The sequence below is a fragment of the Pygocentrus nattereri genome, chromosome 14, assembly GCF_015220715.1.
Source record: "Pygocentrus nattereri isolate fPygNat1 chromosome 14, fPygNat1.pri, whole genome shotgun sequence".
In the NCBI taxonomy this organism is placed as follows: domain Eukaryota; kingdom Metazoa; phylum Chordata; class Actinopteri; order Characiformes; family Serrasalmidae; genus Pygocentrus; species Pygocentrus nattereri.
The window spans coordinates 29,865,672-29,889,910 of NC_051224.1; the positions used below are offsets into that span (position 1 = coordinate 29,865,672).

General features: G+C 39.0%; 1 protein-coding gene across 6 annotated transcripts in view; it reads right to left on the bottom strand.

Annotated features, from left to right (window-relative positions):
* Nucleotides 1-24,239, bottom strand: part of slc2a9l2 (solute carrier family 2 member 9, like 2) — a 321,644-nt gene that overhangs the window by 119,163 nt on the left and 178,242 nt on the right. For all 6 annotated transcript variants that reach the window (XM_017705365.2, XM_017705366.2, XM_037544988.1 and 3 more), the window contains one exon: nt 7,444-7,554. In XM_017705365.2, coding sequence (XP_017560854.1) covers nt 7,444-7,554 — 111 coding nt within the window. The remainder of the gene's footprint in view (nt 1-7,443; nt 7,555-24,239) is intronic.

The window sequence follows — 24,239 nt, forward strand, 5'->3', positions numbered from 1 at the left end:
GTTAGTAGAGCTAGTAAAATGTACAGTGAGTGTAGAAACAAGGTAAGTGGCTAGTCAATGTATAGGCAGGCTGTGATTATAGATACACTGTAATCATACTGTATGAGTTCAGTGCTCCATTAGGCAAAGCATATTATGTTCTGTCAATAGACCAAACATTCGCAATCTGGCTGATCAAAGTCAATCTGCTGAGAAGTGAAATGTGATCAATTGTGTCACATGGACCAATCTAAAAATCTCAAAAAATATTTTTTATTTCCTTTCCATCAAAACTCCAACTTTTGGTCATAACAGAAGAAGCTAGCCTAGTACAATATTATTATTATTATTATTATTATTATTATTGTTGTTGTTGTTGTTGTTGTTGTTGTTGTTTTCATCCTTTAACATTCCAAGCTTATTATGTACTAAGGCTTCATGTCATTAACTACAGGCAATTCAGTGCATGTAATTAAACTTTGATGTAATAAAATTCATTTTCACTGAAATGGGTTAATTACAAGTTATTCAGTTAATTGTTATATTTTTACATATTTAGTGTGTCCATCTTTTGCCTGTATTACAGCTTCCATACTTGCTTTTAGTTTCAATCCCAATACACATTAGGTGATGCTGAGGCCTGGGCTCTGGGGTGAACAGTCCATTTTTCTGGCAAAAACAGCAACTTCTTTGTTTAATTAACAAATGTTCTTCTATTTTAGTCCTTTCTATGCTTCTTGACAGCTACATACTGTCAGACCCATAGAGATGAGTTGTCACAGTGGAAGGATAGACAGAAAAGCTAGATATGAATACAGATTCAGATCTGAAGCAAGAGTGGAGCTTGATTTGCTCATTTTGTTTTGGTGGTCTAGCAGGTCTTGCACGCAGGGTTCGAATTGTGTCAGAGGTCTTTGGGCGGAGAGGGGACCCTTGTTGCAAAGCCTGTCCTCAAGTCTGCCTGCTGATCTTCACAATATATTTATGTGAAGATTACCCGTGTTGTTGTTTTTCAGAAGTATTACTAAGCAGTGATCTTTTAAGCTCATATTTGTATAAATTTAAGTAGCTTCTACATTTAGAAGCTGACAAGAATGCTCAGCAAGTTTGTCTAATAGGCAATATCTTCTCAGTTAATTAACAAATATTATTTAGATACATTGATTAATAATTAATTAATTAATTAATTAATAATTCAATTAATGATTTGATTTATAATTCAACTGAGTCATCCAAAGGCATGTCTGGTGGATCTCCGAAAAGGTAAAACCATATTGTGATCCAGTTTGTTGGATGAACGCATACAATTATGTTCAATTGATGGCTGTTTTCCAAAAAATACATGATTTTGAATTACCCATTGCATGCTCTCAAACATTCTCTGTGTGGAGTTTGCATGTTCTCCCCGTGTCTGTGTGGGTTTCCTCCGGGTTCTCCGGTTTCCTCCTACAGTCCAAAGACATGCAATCAGGTCGATTGGACATGCTAAATTGCCCCTGGGTGTGAGTGTGTGAGTGACTGTCTGTGTCTGTCTGTCTGCCCTGCGTTGGATTGGTGACCTGTCAAGGGTGTATCCTGCCTTCTGCCCGATGACTGCTGGGATAGGCTCCAGCACCCCCCACGACCCTGAATGAGAAGCGGCTTAGAAAATGGATGGATGTTCTCAAACAGCCACCCACCAGCTCAATTTGATCTTTCTTAAAGGAGCTCGCTTTACTCATATGGAAGGTCAAGGACCCCCAGCCACCTACCCACCAACCTCCCCAAGCCTGACTGAACAATTGCTAGGAGTCCCATTTTCTCTATATATTTCAACTTGTGAACTTGAAACTCCTGTTTCCTTTTCACTTATTTAACTTTAACTTGGTCCTTCTTTATGCAAGCAGGTTATAGCATTAAATCTTCTCTGAAAAAGTAAGCATATATACATATTAAATGAAATTTCATTATATAAGCATACACAATACCAGAGCTGTTCTTTTTACTCAGTGCACTGCATAGCCACCAGAAAATCATCAGTTTATTTAATGGTAAGGAATCTTATGAGCTGCTTTTACAAAGTGTTTGAACAAACTCCAATGAACTTTTAAACTTTTCTACGCCTTCAAAAAGAGGAATAGGCAATCAGGGATTTTAAGCAGCCCCTGGTAAAAATTACACCTATGAGACGACACGCCTCCAAGAATGACTACATCATATAACATTTCTCTGCACAATAGTGAAAAAATAGACTTTTGGCCTTTGCCCCCTTGTTATGGAAACGCAGCTGCCTCCAATCTGCCCAAACTCCACATGGGAAATTTGCAATGTCCTATAGAGCAAAACAAATCTGCTTATGAAAACCTGAGCTCTGTGTGATCTAGAAGGATATGAGAGATGGAAGACGTAGTAGTTCATTTTAGATGTTGTCTGTTTCCCAAAAGGCTTAGCCAGGTAAATTCAGAAAAAGACAAGAAAAACAAAATCAGGGACTATAAAAGCAAGGATAAAATACAACAGAATCAGTCCATAACTGTAACTTTACATGTATCCAGGTGTTGACATTGTTCATTACCCACATTTTGGCTAAAATTGCAGTGTCTGAGGCCTGAATAGCCACTTGTCTCTGAGATATTTCATATTTTTCCTTCTAACAAACCACCATAACAGATTTTCACATATGAAACTAATTGCATCAAATCAGACTAGAATGTATCCACTGTAGAATCACAATAACAAACATAAGGTTTAAAAAAAATCCCTTTTATAAAGAAAAAAAGTTTTTTTTGTATGTAATATAACTACAAAAGCATGTTTTGGAAATGCAATGCATAAATGATGCATTTCTACAATTCTAGCTGCAAATGTCTAAGGAACCAGTACAAACTGAAAAATAAATAAATAAATAAAAATATAGACAAATCGCATCCAATAAACATATTTCCAGTAGTATACAACTGTAGTATGGTCTTACATTGTGCTTGAATGTTTCAGTGTTCACCAGTGCTCTTACATATGAACAGTGTTGTTGTCATTTTGATGTCACAATATACTTTTCTGTGTATATGATGGGTGCCATCAGTACTTTTAGAACACTCAACAACTGCATGGATCATAAAATGACAGATAAATAAGTTCTATATAAAAAACCTTTAAATAAAAACCAGTACTAAAACCTGATTGGGTCAGCAGCTTACCACCTATAACCACCTCAAAACTATTGAACTGTGTAATACTATGTCACGGCATGAAAAAGCCCTTGTGCTTTTTCTTATTCTGTGTAATAGAATAAACCAGGTTTTTGTTTAAACTGAGGGGCTGGAAACTTATGTTTTAACTACAACTAGGCTTTTCAGCTAGCTAACAGGCTAAAAGATAGCAAACAGCCTAAACAACTCCACAATTAATATTACAGGCATAAATTAAAATACTTACAGTATGTAACTGTAAATGAAAGTATAAAAGTAAAAAAAAAAAAAAAGTCAGTTGAATTGATTACTTGCTTCAGTCTTTGTGTTTGCTACTCCCTAAATAGTGTGCTAAGTTTAGAAATTCTTGCCTCAGCATCGAAATCATCATTCATTGAGCATGGATGTGGCCTCTTGTCATGCTTCCAGCGAACTCCAGAACCAAAACAGACTTCATCTCCTAGAATTCATTGGGAGATCATGTAGCTGTGCAACCACACTCCAACACTAACTATATTACCCAGGATTCTAGAGAAACTCATGTGACTCATGTCTGCGATCCTATCAGCACTTGCAACCCCTGGCATTCTAACTGGGCTCACCTGAGTAGATTGTCATATGACTAGTTGATTTAGTATATAAGCCCGGGCTTAACGTAGGTTAGTTGTGAGGTATTGTTTTCCTGAAAACTACTGAGCATTATCTTCTGACTGCCTTTATTGTGTGTTTCTGACCATTGCTTTGTTTACCCGTTGACGACTTTTGCTCCCTTTTTGCACTTTTGCCTGTCTCTTTTGATCTGTGTTTTTGACTTTTGTTCCTGTTCCTCGATTACGATTCTGGTTTGCGCTCTTTACTGATTAAACTTCCCTGGTCCTTTTATCTGCTAGTGTCTCGATTTTGTTGACTTGTCACACCTCTCCTGACTTGCTTTCGTATATCATCACTGTCATGCAAAAACTTCAACTTTTGTGTTTTGTGTTTACTTTTTTGCCTAATTTGGAAACCCCTTTGTCATGCTTTGCAACTATCATGATGAATAGAGCAATAGAAATCATGTTACTTTAACTTACATTATAAGTTAATAATGTTTTTTCTTCTCCTGTCACAACAGTGATTATATGTTAATTACATATTAGCAAGGAACTATTTTAATGATATATTTTAATATTCTTCTTCAATATGGTATCAACAATTTATTATTCATTAAATGATTTATGAAAAAACTAGTTTAAAAAGTTATTTATGCAAATGCTAAATTTCACTGAATTTTTAAAATAAGATCTTGTTTTGTTGCTTCCAAAGCGTTCAGGAAAACATGACATTTTGAGTTGTATCACCCGTTTTTGTGTACATTCGTAAAAATAAAGTTGCCAAAAAGGGTTCTACACTCAATAGATTCTACTCCTGTAGAAACATGGACAGTTCTTTAGAGAATCATTTCTGTAAATGATAATTGTGAAGGTGAAAAACCTTCAAATTACAGAAGTTAAGTACAGATTTGTAATATATAGTAGTTTATGTATAATATACAGTACTGTACAAAAGTCACCATTCATTTAACAAAACAGCAACAAAGTACAAGTTATTCACTTTTCAACGTCAGGAAAAAGACAGAAAATAACATATTCAACATAAAATTACAAAGAAGCCAAATGTAGTATTTATTGTTTCCACAATTTGTCCTTATTACAGCTTCATTTCTTTTCAGTAGACTTGCTTTCTGTTTTTCAAAAAAGTTCCAAAGTTCAGTCTTAGAAATTGGTTGCAGTTCTGCTTTTAACAGTCCCAAGTAATCCCAAACAAAAGCAGGGATGTTGAGATCTGGACTCTGGGCCAGTCAGTATATTGTTCTGAGAACCCCACCAGCTTCTTTGTTTCTGTTATTTGCAAATGTTCTTCTTTTTTGTTTATTTCTTTTTTTCAATAACTCCTTTACAACTACACATCCTTTCAGACTCATGATATTGAGTTGTCTTGTGGAAGTGGACGTGTGTGGTTTTCCAGATCAGTCTGATTTTCTCTATGTCTTTTAATAACTTCTTGAACTCCTGTTTTTTTTGTTTTTTTTGTTTTTTTCTTGCTTTACGGTGGATCATCTAAATTCTATATTCTCTACATCTATATTCTCAGAAACATTTCTTGTAAAAGGAATAGCTTGTACTTAATGTCCATTTAGACTGTGTAGGTGTAGAATGTTTATCTGAGTATGTGAGGGTGTGTGTATGTGTGGTGTTTGTACAGTTGCACATCTTCAGGAATATAATGTATACAGTGATAGTAGAGAAATGGAAGATTTGGGAGGGTAATTGGGTTTCAGCATCTCGTCTTCCCATAGCTCAGAATTGAAACCTGAGCTTCAAGTAGAAAATGAGAAATTTCCAATTCCAATTCACATTTTTATACATCAGATAAATTCAAATGTTTCTGGCTCCAAATCCATGACCCTCAGAACAAAATCCCTTCTGCCTTTATGAATCATAATACATCACTATGTTTGTGAATTTGCATTGAAAACAAAACTGATCAGTGCTTGTATTGAGCCAAGCTGATTTACGCCTCGCACAATGCTGTGTCTGTTAATGTGCTAATTTGATTATTTGGCAGCTGAACGCAGTCTGAAGGTCTGGTGCCTACACGCACAGAGGCTTGGATTTCAGTGAAAAAGGAGAAAATGATGAGCGAAAAATGAATAGAACCCTGGAGGCATGGCCTGGTCTGTCTCTGCATGTGCACACACACACACACACACACATGCTTACACTCACAGAAAGAGATTCCCCACACACCGAAGGCTTTCTAATCTCTCTACTGAGCCTGGACAATAAGCCAGTGGGAATTTCAATAAAGTGCCCTGTTGAAAATGTGAAATAGATTTGAATGTAGAAGTTTGCAGTACTATGCTAAAATCAGAGACCACCCTTAATTTATTTCAATTCCAGTCAAACCAGCTATTGAATACAAGTTTTTCAGGAGACATTTCTGAGGAGATCAGATTAAATATAAGATAATCCATAAAGAAGAAGAAAGTCACAGGAAAAAGAGGGAAGAAACAGGAGTTTCCAAAATTGAAGTTTATTAAAAGACAAAAAGAAAATGGGGTATTACTTTCTTTTCTAGGTTGTAACTAGGTAAGTTTGAGGTACAAACTTTAGAATAGCACAATGTCGTAGACCTAAATGACATGCCCAACGACTTCTCAGCATTAACTGGCTAAGTATATATATATATATATATATATATATATATATAAAACAGTACAGCCAAATTACACAGAAATGCTCAATGAGTTCTTAGTATTAACTTGGTAAATCTCGTGCACAGTGCAATCATTTTGTGCCATTTAACTACCAGCATTTTTAGGTGTGTTCAATTAAACAGGAAATTTCATTTAAATTTATTGTTCATACTTACCAATTTGTGAGTATTTAGTATAAAAAAGTATTTAACTATGCCCTTTATCAGCTTAGTAGCTAGAACCTGTTATTCATTTCATTGTTTTCAGTTGGACTGATTTGGTATTTGTCATTTTACCCAAAATAATTACACAGCACTTCGGAGTCCTGTATATTTCAATTGAATAGGCACACAAGCTTATCAACAAGCCACCTGAAGGTGAAATGTAGCTGCCGCTGCTGGAGTTAATGAACTGTTCAGAGCATTCACTCAGTCAGAGCCTCATGAATCAAATAATTCAAATCAAATGACTTGAAACAATTGAATGTAAGTGTGATAAATCCATTTGATTTGTATCATTTTTTTTCATCAAACTGTTCAGTGACCTCATAGTGCCCTGTTGATGAGGGCATGGCCATTCCCTTCCCTCTAACAGGTACACTTCGACACAAATCATGGCAGAAAAATGTTACTGGACCCCCACACACTGTAGGAGGCAAGCATTCCGGCCTGTACCATTTTAATGTTGTGCACCATACATGCATTCACCCACTTTTGGAAAACATGAAGGATGGTTTATCTGACCAGATCAGAGATCATCTCTGTAGACCAGTGTTTATGTTTTTTGACACCACTGAACCTCCTGCCATCCATGGCCTAATAATGAACACTCATATTCAAAATCACTTAATCTTTTCATCATGCATGACCCAAAATCAAGATCAACTGCGCCTGCTTAGCATTTTTATACACTTTTTTTAACAACTAAAATGATTCCACAAACACATCTGAGTATTCATAATGTACAGTATAGCAAACACAGCATGCCTGAGCGGCTCAGTGAAGAGAAAACTGTACTAAGCTGTAAAGCTTTAAAGCCGAGTTTGGAAATAGAACTCACTGATGCGACGGCAGCCAGCGTCTCGATGCCTCCAGTGCTGAGGGTGATGTAAGGAATCGTGGCCTTGTTGAAACCTGCAGCTTCAAAAATTCCATTGGTGTAATACCAAATCTGTCAACACAAAAGCCAGTGAACATAACATCAGTTTCATTGTAAGGCTGAGCAATATGATGACATATTGCCATTAATGCATCAATTTACATAGCTATACACATTTCTGAGAGTGACATTGTAACACAACTGTTACTACATAGGTATGCAAAAAGTTGAACACCCTGGTCAAATTACATGCAAATTTCCTATATCATGTCAGAATCAGGGTTTTGAGAAACTTTAAACTGGTATCAGTCTGGATGGTCATCTTTTTCTGTGCCCCAGAAAAAAGAAAAAAAAAACAAAAAAACCAATGTCTATTGTTTCCATATAAAATCCAAAAGTTTGGCTCACCAGGAAACAATATGCACTGACACCATGCAACAGTCCACGTCAGATGAGCTTGAGCCCATTGTCAAAATATTCTCAAGGTCAAGCAGCGTTATCCACTACAGAAGCATGCTGGGTTTTAATGCAGGGCTTTAATTAAGTGATTAATTACACATCACAGACATCTAGCTGTGTCACTGTATACCAAGTTTCTCCAAACTCCCATGATTCATCTGGTTCTGACATCATAGTCGCAAAGCCAACAACCAACCAATCACAATTAGTTAGACGGATACTCCTCCTCTGCTGTATACCTGTTCATATCAGATGCATTGAAATTAGATTGTTTATTCATTTTTGCTTCCTGTGTTATTTGACCCTTTTTGTCCCTCGTTTTATTCTTGTGGAATCTCATTTGGACTTTACTATTGTTTCATTTGCTTTTCTGGCCTTTGACCCTTGCTTGTTTATGTACTTTGATCTCTGGTTCCCTATGTATCTATTTATTGCTCTCACAGTTCTGACCTGGTCTCGGCTTATTGACTACCCCTTTGGCTAGCCTTTTGTTAATAAAGCTCAATTATTTTACTTCCACAAGCATGTATTGCTCTGCCTATTGTGACAATTCAATTTAATTCAACTTTATTGTCATTATACAATACAGGGAAGTACAGTATAACGAAATACTATCGGGCATCTTCTCCAGTGCAGTAATAAAAGATAAATAGCAAACAGTGCAAAGACAAAAGACAGTAAAAGACAACACACAATGTGCATAGTTAGTAAGTACAAGATGCATAGTCAGCAATATATTGAGTATATCGAACATAGACAAAATGTGCATAGGCAAAGTTTATAACTTAGGGGCTTAGTCAGAGATGAAGTGCACAGCATACAGTCCTCTGACCTAGTGGAACTCAGTGTGTAGTGTGCTGGGTAATCAGGCTGATCAGTAACAGACTGTAGTGTTGTTAAGCTTAGGTCGATGCTGCCGGTGTGACCAGTTTGACAGCTCTGGGATAGAAACTGTCCTTGAACCTGGTGGTGCTGGCTCAGATGTTCCGGTACCTCTTTCTAGATGGCAGAGGTTGGAACAGGGGGTGGCTGGGATGTGTGGGGTCCGAGGATATGTTGATGGCTTTCCTCTCACATCTTATCATATATATCCTCTATGGGTGGGAGGACAGCTGCAGTGATGTGCTGAGCAGTTTTGACCATCCTCTGCAGGGCCTTGCATTCAGCAGCAGTGGTGCTGACGTACCAGACGGTGAAGATCCTGGTCAAGCAGCAGCTGGTCAAGATGCTCAACACTGTGGCTCTGTAGAAGTTGCAGAGGTTGACTTTTTTTAACCTTCTGAGGAAGCAAAGGCGTTGTTGGCTTTTCCTGACAATGTGGGATGTGTTGAGTGACCAGGTGAGATCCTCAGATATGTAGACACCAAGAAACCTGAAGCTGTTCACCCTTTCCACCATTGCCCCCTCGATGCTTAGAGGTGTATGCTCTCTACTTCCCCTCCTAAAGTCAACAATCAGTTCTTTGGTTTTGCTGATGTTGAGGGAGAGGTTGTTGGCAGCACACCACTCTGTGAGGAGCTTAACTTCCTTTCTGTACGGTCCTTCATCATTGTTGGTGATATTGCCTATGATCCAGCTGCACAGGTTGTGACTTATTCCAAGTTTGTTGAGCTTGGAGACGAGTCTGGAGGGGATGATGGTGTTAAAGGCGGAGCTGAAGTCGATGAACAGCATACTTACATAGGTGTTTGTTCCTTCCAGGTGGTTGAGTGCAGTGTGCATTGCCAGGGAGATTGCATCCTCAGTAGATCTGTTTGCCCGGTAAGCAAACTGGTGAGAGTCCAGGGTGACTTATGTGAGTGAGGATCAGTCTCTTGAGGCACTTCATGACTATGGGTGTGAGAGCAATGGGGCGCTAGTCGTTCATGCTTGAGATGGTATTTTTCTTTGGGATGGGGATGATGGTTGTGGCTTTGAAGCAGGCAGGAACAATAGACTGTACCAGGGACATGTTGAAAATGTCCGTGAAGGTGGCAGCCAGCTGATTGGCACACCTTTTCAGCACCCACCCTGGAATGCCATCAAGGCCTGATGCTTTCCAAGTAGAGACCTGTGTCAGTGCTCTCCTCACCTCTTCAGTAGTCAGTCTGAGTGGTGCAGGTGGGACTCCTCTGTGGAGAGGGGCAGGGCAGTGTTAGCATGTTGAGACTGTTCACTGCTCGTCCATGATTTCTGGCTTGGAAGTGTGCAAGTATGTCTAATTTGAGTCACATCATCTATACACTTCTTAATGAATCCAGTGACAGATGTTGCATACTCACTTACATCAACCAGAGACTCTGTGCTTGCTGCAGTTTTGAACATGTCCCAGTCAGTACACCTGTAAGACTGTCCTGCTCTCAGTGTCGCTTTAACCCATTTCAGCAGCGGCCGGTATGTGGGCTTCATCAGCAGAGAGATGTGATCACTCTTACCGAACAGAGGCAGCTGGGTGGTGCTCTTCCACACTTGTGGAGACATGATCCAGTGTGTTTTCTCCTCATGTTGGGCAGGAGATGTGCTGATGGAACTTGGAAAGAACTGTTCTGAGATCAGTTTGATTGAAGTCCCCCGCGATGATGAGTTTGGCTTCTGGGTGTCAATACCGCTGCTTGCTGATTGCATTAGCTAGCGTAGTTAGTGCTAGCTTAGCATTACTTTGCAGAGAAATATACATGGCCAAGACGATAAACAAATTAAATTCCCCCAGGAGATAATATGGTCTGCATCTCACCACCATGTACTCCAGATCAGGTGAATAGAAATGTCCGACAAAAGCTGAGTTGGTGCACCATCGGTCATTCACAAACACACACAACCCCCCTCCCCTTGTTTTGAGAGATTCAGCCGTGCGCTCCGTACGGTGCGCTGTGAGCCCGTGCAGCGTGATAGCCGAGTCCAATATGCTGCTGTGAAGCCAGGTTTCAGTAAAAATAAAAACACAGTTCCTGGTTTGCCGATCTGACATGAGTCTGAGTCTCAGTTCATCCAGCTTGTTTTCTAGTGACCGGACATTTGCTAGAAGTATGCTGGGGAGCGGAATCTGAGTTAGCTTAGCTAGCCTCGCCCAGGCCCCCCCCCGCATTTGCCACACTTATGTTTACGTTCGCATGCCTGTCAACAACGTCTTCCGGTCAAAGGTGAAGCAGCGTTCGCCTCAGGGCCTCTGGAGCGAACAGTAGGCATCGTGGAGTTGGGAAACAGCAGGCTGAATGTTAAGTCCGTACACCACTTTCCAATGACCAGTAATGTTTGCCGATCGCACAGAATGTTAGACTTGCACATTGTGGACAAACAGTAGGTGAACTGTGCAAACATTAGTGGAGAGCTAGCCCAGCTGCTGCCATCACCAGCACTGCTGGAAGTAATTCCAAGCTGCGGTTTTCGACCTTGCCCTTTATACACAGAGATCTCTCTGGGTTACCTGTATATTTTAATGCTATAATGCACCACAGAGGGTGAAATACCTAAGATGTTTGCAACTGCTTATTGAGGAGCAAACTTATTTATACATTTTTGGCATGATCATAAAGGACTACGCCATTCCTGGATGCTCCTTGGTCAAGATGTTTAAGATGTTTAAAATTTAACATCCAGTCAATTTCATCAGTCAGTGCATATTCACAAAAAAAAATAAAATAATAAAAAATAATTTATATGGGTAAAATATTAAATTGTATTGTTTTATTTAAATTCAGGTCAAAGTAGACACACATGATTGCTTTCTATTTTTATTTACATTTCACATGCTATTCCAGCTTTTTTTTGGAAATGAGATTTGTATATATGTTTGTTTAGGTTGGTCATATCTCTTCTTCTCCTTTTGGGCAGCCCAGCTTACTATTTCTAATTACCATCCGATACCTGGTTCAACAATCAATACTTCATTAAGTTATACTTCATTAATTTAAATCGCTTGTGCTGGCTGTGAAACTGATCAAATGCATGCAATCACTGAGAAGCATTCAGGGAAAGAGGAACCAAACCTTAGAAGCAAATGTTTTTCTAACCAGCTCACAAGAATGCAATAATGTCTTTGAAAATAAGTAATTATTGTAACTTTATTGCATTAATATAATGAGAAATTGTATAAATTTATAATATGCTTTTGTTATTGAGGGTGATAACTATAAATTCTGAGTTAATGTGATTATTCATTATAGTCAGGCAGTATTAGTATTGCACTCCATTAGCAAAAGCATATTGTGTCTCATCAATAAGCCATTTACAAGCTGGCCGATCAAAAGCGAAATGTGATTGACCGTGTCAGACAAACCGATAAAAAGCACAATGAAATCTTCTCCAAAGCACATTTCAATATCATTAACAACAAGTGAGGCAGCTCTAATGTCTGTGTGTCCAGCCTCAGTGCAGGATTTATTAACATTAAATAGCTTTTTAGCTATATAGCATTTAAATAACTTTTTCATAGATAAAACCACATACAGATGAGTATGTGAGGATTCTGTAATTGCTGGCACAAAAGCTCAGAAATATCATGACTGGTAGATCATTAGTATTGGCACCTTAATGAAGCAGAAAGTGAGTCAATTCTTCAGGATTCATCCCAGAACTGAAGCCAACCTGAAAAGGTCTTTAATTTAACATTAATGCTAATTTCCATTTCCATTTATTACATTCATTTAATTTACTGGCAGCTTCAGAGCATGCAACGAATAAAAAATGAGCCCTCACAGCCATAGCTGGAGTAATAGCAATGATATGGTGTAATTGTAAATTGATAATTTCTCATCTGGGCTTATTGTGTAAGTTTTGCTGAAAGTGAAGAGTCTAAGATTTCAATTAGATTAGATTAGATTAGATTAGATTAGATTAGATTAGATTAGATTATGTGACCCTTATTAGTCCCACAACGGAGAAATGTCATCTCCACAATCTAACCCATCCGTGCAGTGACACCACATACACACAAGTGAAGACACACACTATGGGGCAATGAGCACACTTGCCCAGAGCGGTGGGCAGCCCTATCCACAGTGCCTGGGGAGTTGGGGGTTAGGTGCCTTGCTCAAGGGCAACCCAATTAACATCACAACTGTGTTTGTGAGTAGAGTAAATACACTATATGGGCAAAAGTATGTTGACCCCCAACCACTATACCTACATGGGCTTGCTGGACATTCCATTCCAAAACCATGGTTGTAGCATAACTAAAGGGCCAAGTACAAATCCTGAAAAAACATCCCCAGACCATTATCCCTGCTCCACTAAACTTTAATATTAGCACTATGCATTTCAGTAGGTAGTATTGTCTTGGCAAACCCAGATTGGTCCACCAGACTGCAAGCTTGAGAAGTATGATTCATTATTCTAAAGAACACGTATCTACTGCTGTAGAATCCAGCGGGAGTGTGCTTTAAACCACTCCAGCTGTCGCTTGGCATTGCACATACTGATGCTAGGCTTATCTGCAGCTGCTTGGTCATGGAAACCTATTTCATGAAACTCCTGATGCACAGTCCTTGAACTAATGTTGCCTTCAGTGGCAGTTCAGAGCTCTGCAGTCAGTGATGCAAAAGATGAAAGGTAATTTTTACACGGTATATGCTTCAGAAGTCTGTGGTGAGTTTGCATGGTCTACCACTTCATGGCTGAACTGTTGCTCCTAGATGTTTCCATTTCACAGTAATAACACAATTGACCATACAAACTGACGTAGCAAAGTCACTGTTTTAAAGTCACTGAGCTCTTCTGAATGATCCATGATAATGCCAGTGTTTGTCTATGGAAATTATATGGCTCTGCGCTTGTTTTTATACACTTTTTACCAATGGATGTGGCTGAAACACCTGAATCACAAACTCAATCATTAGGGGGGTGTCCACATACTTTTCATAATACAGAATATTTTATGATGATGTTTTTAAAAATCACAAGTATACATAATAACAGAAAAAAATATTTTACTTTAATACAACATAAAAAAGTATGCATTTAAAAAAGTTACTTTGATGTAGTTAAAAAACACAAACATTTATTGAGCTGGTATACATATTCTTATTTTGGGATATTTAGGAATAAAAATATTTGCTATTTGCTATTTTTTGATATAGAAACTAATAAAAAATTACAGAAGTGCAGACTGCAGGTAAATGTAAACCTTTGTAGAATTATGTAGATAATAATGTAATGTGTAACTACATTTAAATAGGACAATAAAATGACTATAATCACTCTAACATTTGTAGGGCCGATATACTATGATTCTTTCTACTCCTACCCTCTGAAGCCTATTACAGCATCATAAATGTTCTTCATGGCCTATGACAACTGACCAGAACTACACAAGGCTTTATGAAGGAGAGATTTATTCACTGCAGGGCTTTAGAGCAGCCCATGCTGCTACTCAAGGCTACACTAAAGGCAAAGGTCAAGGCTTGCAATAACCCAGGGGTAGCCGTGTTTCTCAAAAGTAAGTGAGAAGAATCAGAATCAGCAATGTGACATGACACGTACTCATTGTCTCTTGATGTCCAACACAGGATTTGAAACCAAACTGAAAGCCCCTTAATCAGACACATGACAATCCAACCCAATTGATAAGAGGCTTATCCATCAAATGGCAAAAGAATATTCAAAATTCAAGCTTTGTTTGTAGATAATGAAATTTTATTTTTTCCCATGAGTGCTGTCCTTGTATTGTAACCAATCAAAATATCTCTCCACACTATTGCTGAATGTACTAGATAGTCAATTTGATAGATCTCAAGCTTTGCCTTGTTTTCTTCCAATCTCTGTTTAGCAAGCATTGCTTTCTGCCACTACCCGAGTCAAGCTCTTTCCATTCTTTAGCAGCACCCCAGAATTTTATATGGACATAAGCAATGATCTTTTATTGAAATACTGAAATACCCAATATGCTATAACAAAATGTCAAATCAAATACCTATGTATGCACATTGAGTCATCAAATATAAGATATAAATGATCCACATGCATTTCACTTGCCCACCATTCATAATAGCATGCTTTAACACATGATACTTCATGGTTGTTTTTAATTGTTTTTGTTGTGTTACATCTCAGCTGTTTGATTTTGACTTATGTTAAAACTGGTCAGTTATGCCGTCTTCTTTAGGGTAAGTACTTTGAAAGAGTGGAACCCTCTTTATTCTGAAGGGTGTAGCAGTGTTTGGCTTTATATATCAAAGCAAAGTAAAACAGCTGCAAAAAATTCTCAAAAGTTTTTCAGCAATCCAAGTCTTGAGTCTTTGAGCCTTAGAAAAATCTTGAGTCTTTGAGGTGTGAGTCTAAGTCAAGTCTCAGGCTTCTGAAATGCAAGTCTGGATTTAAGGCTCATGTTTGAATGAGTCAATATTGTAAGAATAAGTCAAGTTTTTGGTTTAAGATGCAAGTCAAATCTGGGGTGAGTCCAAATCAAATCTCGAGTCTCTAAAGAATACATTGGAGTCAAGTCTCAGGTGGAAGTCTCAGTTTCCGAGGTACAAGTGTGGGTCAAGTCTCAAGTCTCTGAGGTGTGAATTGAGTCTCTAAAGAGCAATTTTGGTCAAGTCTCAGGCCTCTGAGGAGAAAGTCAAATCTTGGGTCTCTGAGGAGCACGTTCAGATCAATTCTTGGGTCGCTGAGTAGCAAGGTCAAGTCAAGACTTGAGTCTCTAAAAAGCAAGAATGAGTCAAGTCTCAGGTCCTGAGAAGCAAGACGGAGTCAAGTCTCAGGTCTCTGAGGAACGAGTTCAAGTCTATTCTTAGGTCTCTGAGGAGCAAGATTGAGTTAAGTCTCAGGTCTCTGAGATCTGAGTCTAAGTTAAGATTTGACTGTGGTGCAAGTATAAGTTTTTAGTGAACTTCAAGCTTTATTTTTTTTTATCAAATTTTAAGCTAAATCTGCTATATTATATGTACAGAATACACTAACATACACTGATTTGGTATGATGCTATTCTATTATAGCTTTGTTATTATGTTTTTATTGCCTCAGGCTACACATGAACAAAAACATTACATCAAATAATTATTGTTTAGAATTTACCTATCTATAATTTACCAGAACAAATGTACCACACCGTTGGGTAAACTTAAAGTAAACTACGTTCTAACCAAGCTTGTTCAGATTTTTATCAGGCATCTTTACATTTCTAACCTGTTACTGAATCAGTAAAATGTCAAATCAAATCTGAAGTAGCTATAAGTGTTGAATGAATGGCATGATGTTCAGGACTCTGACACAGTCTCAACCTTTAAGCCTAGAATGAAAACATACTTGTTTAGTTTAGCTTTTGATAATTAGCCTTCCCTTTTAGATAAAGGCAGGAGATCCAGGGGTTTGTGGACACAGAGGCTTATGGTAAACTGAGATGTTGGTGCTGCTGACCCACCACTTCATGCGATCACATAGGTTTGTCTCAGGGTACTCTCATATCTATGTTACCTTCTCTTCTGGTTCTCTTCTTTTAGTTTATGCTGTTATAGTTAGATCGGCCGGAGTCACCAGCCCCACTGTGGGGGAAATCATATTTATTACAGTTATTCTCCTGAGCAGAACTAATTTTGTCTCTTTACTCTTCCTGAGATAATGACTGCCCTCCCGTCCTGCTGAACGCTGTTGGAAGACTGACCATCAGGGCCTCCTCCTCACCATCACCAACCCGCTCTCCTGTACATTTGTGCCAACTGCAGCACCCTCAATTACATCACTGTGCCATCCAGATGTACCAGCATTGAGAGAGGATGGACTGTTTCAGCTCACTCCCATTTTTCATAAAGACTCAGTCAGAGACTGCCTCAGTCAGAGACTGCCTCTACCAGTGCAGTTTCTAAAGCTTTACCATCCAGACTTCAAACAGAGATCCTCTTAACTTTTATTTGGTATTTAGTTTATTAAATTGTAAATTGTAAATCTGTAAAGCTGCTTTGTGACAACATCATTGTAAAAAGCACTATACAAATACACTTGAATTGAATTGAATGATGCAAGATTAACAGGTAATGGTGTTCCGGTTCAGTCAGAAACTAAAGGCCTTATGTACCAAGTCCGGTTTTGCACAGGAACAGGTTGAGAATCACAGGGGAAAGCAGTTCTTCTATAACATGACTCCAAAGAACAATTTCTGACACCCTTATTTTGAAGAGTGGAAGTGTGTGATGTGAAATATATATACCTTTGAACCACAATCCTTCAGAGAATAAATCCAGCACAATCAGGATTGTGGAGAGTTCTGACAATGTCTAACTGCCAGTAATTGAAAATCTGCCTTTCTCCTCTGGATCCAGTTATATAGGTTAGCCTTATAAATCACAAGCTGCTATTCTGATTACGTCCAGCCTCTATAATAAAATGATCAAACTGTGGTCATGAATATGTATTAGTGACCACATAATAAATGCCCCCTGAGAGCCATATCAGAGGGGGCTTGGTAAACCCTAATACATTTGTGATAAGCTAGAGAAGACAAAGAGAATAAACTCACTTTGTTATGTAGCTGTGGGAACGAAGTAGGACTGGGTGAATAATATCTTGATATTTCTGTACCTTTTGCTGATCTACGTGATGACATTCATGTATTCTCTTCTAAATGACTTCATAAGAATAACAAGGACAAAACAAGTGTGTCTCCAAATACAATTGACAAAAGATACTGCATTGTTCTGGGTGTGTTCACTTGAAGCCAAACCATGACTTTATTATGATGGGTGCAGGAAATCATATCTATTTTATATTTGTAAGTGGTAGAGCAGGAAAACACGAACATGTGGAGATCAAAATCAAGGAACTCAACCAGAGTTGGAAAACCCTGAATTAAGGTGTTAAAAAATTGGCCCTCATTTCAACTTTGAATCAGTATAACTTCCATTTCTCAAAGCTAGAGGGCCTGATTTGTTTAATGTCATCAGTTTTGTGGTGTTGTGGTAGATGCTGCTCTGTCACTTGTCATCTGCAGCAGCTTCTCATATACTGTAATGATTCAGTTTATGAATGAGTGCATAGGAGCTGTCAGGTTCACTGTTTATGAGCTATGTCTATTAACATTTACATTTACATTTACAGCATTTAGCAGACGCTCTTATCCAGAGCGACTTACAAGAAGTGCTTTGTCAATCTAGAGAAAGTATCTTTGCTAGTTACCAATAGCTTAGAGAAAAACCTGGGCTCAGATACTGCTAGACACAAATATGTCACTGCAGACACCAAGAGAAAAAGAAACAGAGTTGAACGCAGATCTCTGTGCCATTCAATGCAATACAATAACAATAAGATACAATACAATAAACTACAATACAATAAACTACAATACAGAGTGCAGTACAATAAAATAAGTGCAGCTTATAATTCAATGCTCATTTAAATGCTGTGTAAAGAGATGAGTCTTCAGTTAATGTAATAGTGAGATTGGTTCACATATATTTATGTACACAGTTATACATTAATTCATTATGTCAACAATTTATTACTTTAATACCTGTTTTGGGTTTTTTGTTGTGCATTTTTGTGCCCTGTCCTTTTGTGCCCTGTCCTCTTGTCCCCTGTTGTCAGGCACAATAATGCAGAATTGCAGCGAGGTGAGAAAAGAAGAGAGAAAATGAGATGAGAAGTGATGAGAAAAAAGAGAGAAGAGCAGAGGAAAGGAGCAGAGTGTTGAGGCGAAAAGAAAAAACAAGAGAAAAGATTGAAATAGAGAGGACATATGGAGAGACAAGAAGAGAAAAGAGGAGGGGAAAGGGAGATGGGGAAGGAACAAATGAGAAGAGAACAGAAAATAGATGAGATGAAAGGAGAGAAGGGCTGAAAAAAGAAAGGAGGAGGAGAAAAAAGTGGAGAAAAGAGGTGGGGAGATGAGGAAAGAGGAAAAGAGAATAGAAGAGGAGAGGAGAGCAGAAAAGAAGCCTGAATAGGAAGGAAAGTAGGGGAGGAAAGAGGAGAGAAGTTCATTCATTTTGACACAAATAAGAGGAAAGGTAAAAAGAAAAGAGAGGGCAAGAGATGAGTATAAGAAGGGGAAAAGAAACGAAGAGGGGAAATAGGAGAAAATAGAAAAAAGAGAATAGAGGACAAAAAAGAAAATAAGACAACAGGAAAGGAGAGGAACAGAGTAAAGAGAAGGAAAGAGGAGAGAAGTTCATGCATATTGATTTGTTACATTTATACCAAATCATTTTTGGGACAATGCTTCCCCTGTACTTCTTGTAGGGGCAACAGTTTTGAACTTGAGGGTATTTTTGACTTTTGTGCCCAGTTATTCTGACACTGCTAAGAAGCTTGATGTACTCATACTCATGTAACAAAGAGAATCAGAATCAGAATCAAGCTTTATTTGCCAGGTAAGCTTACACATACAAGGAATTTGATTTTGGTTATAAGAGCTCACGGTGCACAGTACATGTAGTGAGTAAAATAGAATAAAAACATGAATACCTACCATCACTCACTCATACACACACACACACACACACACACACACACACACACACACACACACACACACACACACACACACACACACACACAGTCATACCTCTAAACCTTACAACATGCAAAGTATGGGTCTAAATTTAAACTGATGAGGGCAACAGCAGTTAAAGGGTGTATAGTGGCAAAGAAAGGGATCAATGAGGTGACAATTAGATAAGTGTGGTAATATAGCATGTAAGTAAGCTAGATGCCCTTTACCAGGTCAGCTGACCAACTGTAAACTTAATAATGAAATATTATGATCACCACAATGTTGCGTAATGCATCTCCAGTCAGAATTTGATAGATGGGCAACAGCTTCAGTAAGAGTGAAACTGCATTACTCCAGTATGTCTATTAAAAGTCATCTGTTTCCACTGATGGAGCAGAAGAAACCCCGCGCTTCAGCCAGACAGTTTTATATCTGTATACAAATCTTTAATATTAACAGCAAATTATGGCCTTTCACCTAATTAACTCCCTTTATTTGTCTTCCCCATCTCTTTGTCTCACTCCCTCTGCAGAGGACAAAACAGACATTACATTTTTTCCCATCCTCCTCCCTAAAACTGGACTCAACAAAAGGCAAACAGGTCAAATGGAAATCAAATTGTGACAAGTGTGTCTGTTTCTGTCTGTTTCAACAGCGTCTCTGTTCTCATCACAGCACAGAGATGAGCTGAAATGAGATGAGATATGAGCAAAGAGATGAGAAGAGAGGAAATGAAATAACAAGACAAGAAAAGATGTGATGAGATGAAAAGAGATGAGAAGAGAGGAGAGGAGATTAGATGGGAGGAGAGGGGAGAAGTGGAGATGAGAGGAGAGAAGATGAAAATAGAAAAGTGGAGAGGAGATTAGAGTAGAGGAGGTGGGGTAGGAATAGGAAAGGAGAGCAGATGAGAGGAGACAAAACAAGATGTGATGAGAGGAGAGGAGAATGGAGAAGAGGAAAGAAGAATAAACATGAGGAGAGAAGATGAGACTACAGGAGCAGAGACGCGAGGAGAGGAGAGGAGAAGATAGGAGAGGAGAAGATAGGAGAGGAGAGGAAAGGAGAGATTCGTTCATTTCATTACATTTATTGTAATTTGGGGTCATTGGGCCATTTCTGGCTCTAGTAATAGTTATAAAGTGTAACACTGTTGAACTTGGGGACATTATTGACCTTTGCTCGAGAGAAGGTAAGAAGAGGGTAGATGAGAGGAGAGGAGAAAAGATGAGAGGATAGAAGGTGAAAAAGTGGAAGATAAATGAGGATAACAGAAGGTGAGGGGAAAGAAGAGGAAAAGAGGAAAGAAGAGAAAGGAGAAGAGGAGACAATAGGAGAAAATAGGAAAGAAATAAAGATGAGAAGAGAGGAAAGAAGAAGAGAAAACGAGTAGAAATGGGGAGAAAAGAGGGGAGTGCACTGTTCTCTCTGCAGTAAGTAATGGAATTTGGAAGCTGTTAGAAAGCTCATTCATGCTGTTAGAGCAAAAGCCATTAGCTCGATTAGCTGAGGGAGAGAGAGAGAGAGAGAGAGAGAGAGAGAGAGAGAGAGAGAGAGAGATGAGTGGGCTACAGAGCATTATGAGGTAAAGTGTGTAATTATGACACTTCACAGGGAGAATGTTCCATGTTTCTGTACAAAGCCTGTGTGTGTTTGTGTGTGTGTGTGTGTGTGTGTGTGTGTGTGTGTGTGTGTGTGTGTGTGTGTGTGTGTGTGTGTGTGTGTGTGTGACACTGCTTAAAGGAAATTACATTACTGTCATTGCTGTGCACTGGAGGAGAGGAAGTGGGGAGGTGGGGGGCACCTTCTGTTAATATGAAACTCTCATTGGTCAGTATGACTGAGTGGAAGGTACTGCACACATTTCCTACATCAGTCTTACACTGTGGTGTGAATGTATATGTCTGTCTGTCTTGCATGTAATGGACTGGCAATCTGTCCAGGGTCTTTCCTGCCTGGGATAGGCTCCAGCTCCCCCCACAACCGAGAAAGATGAGCAATTTAGAAGATCATCACTTTCCAACAAAAAACAAGTCTCTAAAATGGTAACTCAAAACAGTAAGTGAATGGATTTTTACTTCATATAGTAGCATATTCCAGACACAAGCTCTCCTAGTCAGTCAAGAGTCAGTTTCACTTGAAACAGGAAATCACTTTCAACAGATTTATGTTCGGCCTGGTTGACAATTGTTAAAAAGTCACTAGAAGAGGTTGCTACTGCTGTGTCCTCATTGCAAAGAAGCATGTGTCATAAGGGCTAAAGTTTGGAGGAAGTTCCTCCTGAAGTCCTACCCACAGAGTTTGACTGAGTGGAGCACCTTGTTGACCGTAAGATGGGGTTGCAAATCCATATGCAGCATATCAGTGTTATTTGGTATAAGTGAAAATATTAATTATAAAGCTAATTTACACAGTCAACTCACAGACCTTTACTGATGTGCAGGGGCTGGGGATTATGATGGACAGAGGTATCTACAAAGTATAGGGTTCAGTATAATAAGATACAATCAGGGCACAAAGCCCACCACCATTTTTTTTTCCAATTTCATCCACAATTTAAACATTTCTAATTCCATCCACTAGTTAGGACTTCCCCAGTCACACAATACCACCAGTGCTAGGAGACTGAAAGCTAGCATATGCTTCCTCCAAGGCCTGTGAAGTGAGCCACCACATCTTTTTGAACTACCACTAAAGTGGCAAGCAGTTCTAATGCATCAGCTAACAGACACCTGCGCTGGCTGGCATCACACTGGGTGATGGGGGCCATCCTACGTACTGTGAAGTACCTACGTACCATCCTACATACTCAATGAACCATGCAGGTCCAGACAATGATGCTACCACCACCACGCTTGACTGTAGGCAAGAGACAATTGTCTTGGTGCTCCTCACCAGGGTGCCACACATGCTGGACACCATCTGAGCCAAACAAGTTTATCTTGGTCTCGTCAGACCACAGGACATGGGTCCAATAATCCATGTTCTTGGACTGCTTGTCTTCAGCAAACTGTGTGTGGGCTTTCTTGTGCATCAGCTTCAGAAGAGGCTTCGTTCTGGGATGATAACCATGCAGACCAAGTTGATGTATGGTCTGAGCACTGACAGGCTGACTTCCCTCTTCTTCAACCTCTGCAGCAATGCCGGCAGCACTCATGCATCTGTTTGAAGCCAACCTCTGAATATGACACTGAACACATGGACTTGACTTCTTTGGTCGACCCTGGCGAGGCCTGTTCCAAGCTAAACCTGTCCTGGAAAACCGCTGTATGACCTTGGCCACCATACTATAGCTCCGCTTCAGGGTGTTAGCAATCTTCTTATAGCCTAGGCCATCTTTGTGGACAGCAACAATTCTATTTCTCACTTTCTCAGAGTCTTCTATGCCATGAGGTGCCATGTTGAATATCCAGTGGCCAGTGTGAGGGAATTGTACCTAAAAGACCAAATTTAACAGCCCTGCTTCCCATTCACACCTGGACCCTTGTAACTCTAACGAGTCACATGACACCAGGGAGGGACAACAACACAATTGGGAACAATTTGTACATGAGGTGTACTCACTTATGTTGCTACCTATTTAGACATTAATGGCCGTGTGTTATTTTCAGAGCACAGTAAATCTCTAATGCTACACAAGCTGTACACTGACTCCTTTCCAAGTTTTATTTCTATAGTGTTGTCCCATGAAAAGATATAATAAACTATTTGCAGAAATGTGAGGGGTACTAACTTTTGTGAGATATTGTATATCATTTGAAAAGCTGTAATGATCATGATAATGTGCTGGTATCACAACTATGCCAGTTTCTCATTTTTTTGGAAAAATAGCCACTTAGTAGTCATTTGTTTGTTTTCTGTGTTTGCAAATGTAATCTATTTTTATGCCTCAACTTCACAATTCTATTCATGTTCTCTGTAAAGCATAAGGTCCTACTTTTAAGATTTGACTGCTATAAATTATAAAACAGTCATGTGAAGAAGTAAGTATGTCTCATGAAAAGTTTACATTCATTTTGAAAGATAACGATGGCACGATTTCACAAGTAATACTTAGTATGAACACTTAATCAAAGTCAGCTACACTCGACTACGAATTCTCTTCCATACCAGAGAGTGCTTGAGGAGAAAGTGAGACCATCTGTCAAAAAGTCATGGCAAAAGAAATGGACCTTCCAACAAGATAATGATACCAAAGTAAATCCACCAAGCTTAAAAGACAAAAGTCAAACCATGGAAATCAGGTCACATCAGAACTTATACAAAAACTGCTTAGTATGCAACAAAAGGTGTTGGCAATACTTCAGAAATTACTAAATTAAAGCCTGGGCTTTATATATACCATATTTCTAAAACTATTCACTCACCCATCCAAATCACTGAATTCAGGTGTTTCAAACACTTCCATGGCCACAAGGGTATAAAACCAAGCACCTAGGCATGCAGACTACTTCTACAAACATTTGTGAAAGAATAGGTCACTCTCAGGAGGGCAGTGAATGTCAGTGTGGTACTGTGGTAGGATGCCACATGTCCAGTTGTGAAATTTTCTCACTACTAAATATTCCACAGTCAACTGTCAGTGGTATTACAACAAAGTGGAAGCAATTGTGAATGACTACAACTCAGCCACAAAGTTGTAGACCACGTAAAATGACAGAGCAGGGTCAGTGGATGCTGAGGTGCATAGTGCACCGAGGTCGCCAACTTTCTGCAGAGTCAATCACTACAGACCTCCAAACTTCATGTGGCCTTCAGATTAGCTCAAGAACAGTCCCTAGAGAGCTTCGTGGAATGGGTTTCCATGGCTGAGCAGCTGCATCCAAACCTTACATCTCCAAGTGCAATGCAAAGCATCGAATGCGCCACCACTGGACTCTAGAGCAGTGGAGACATGTTC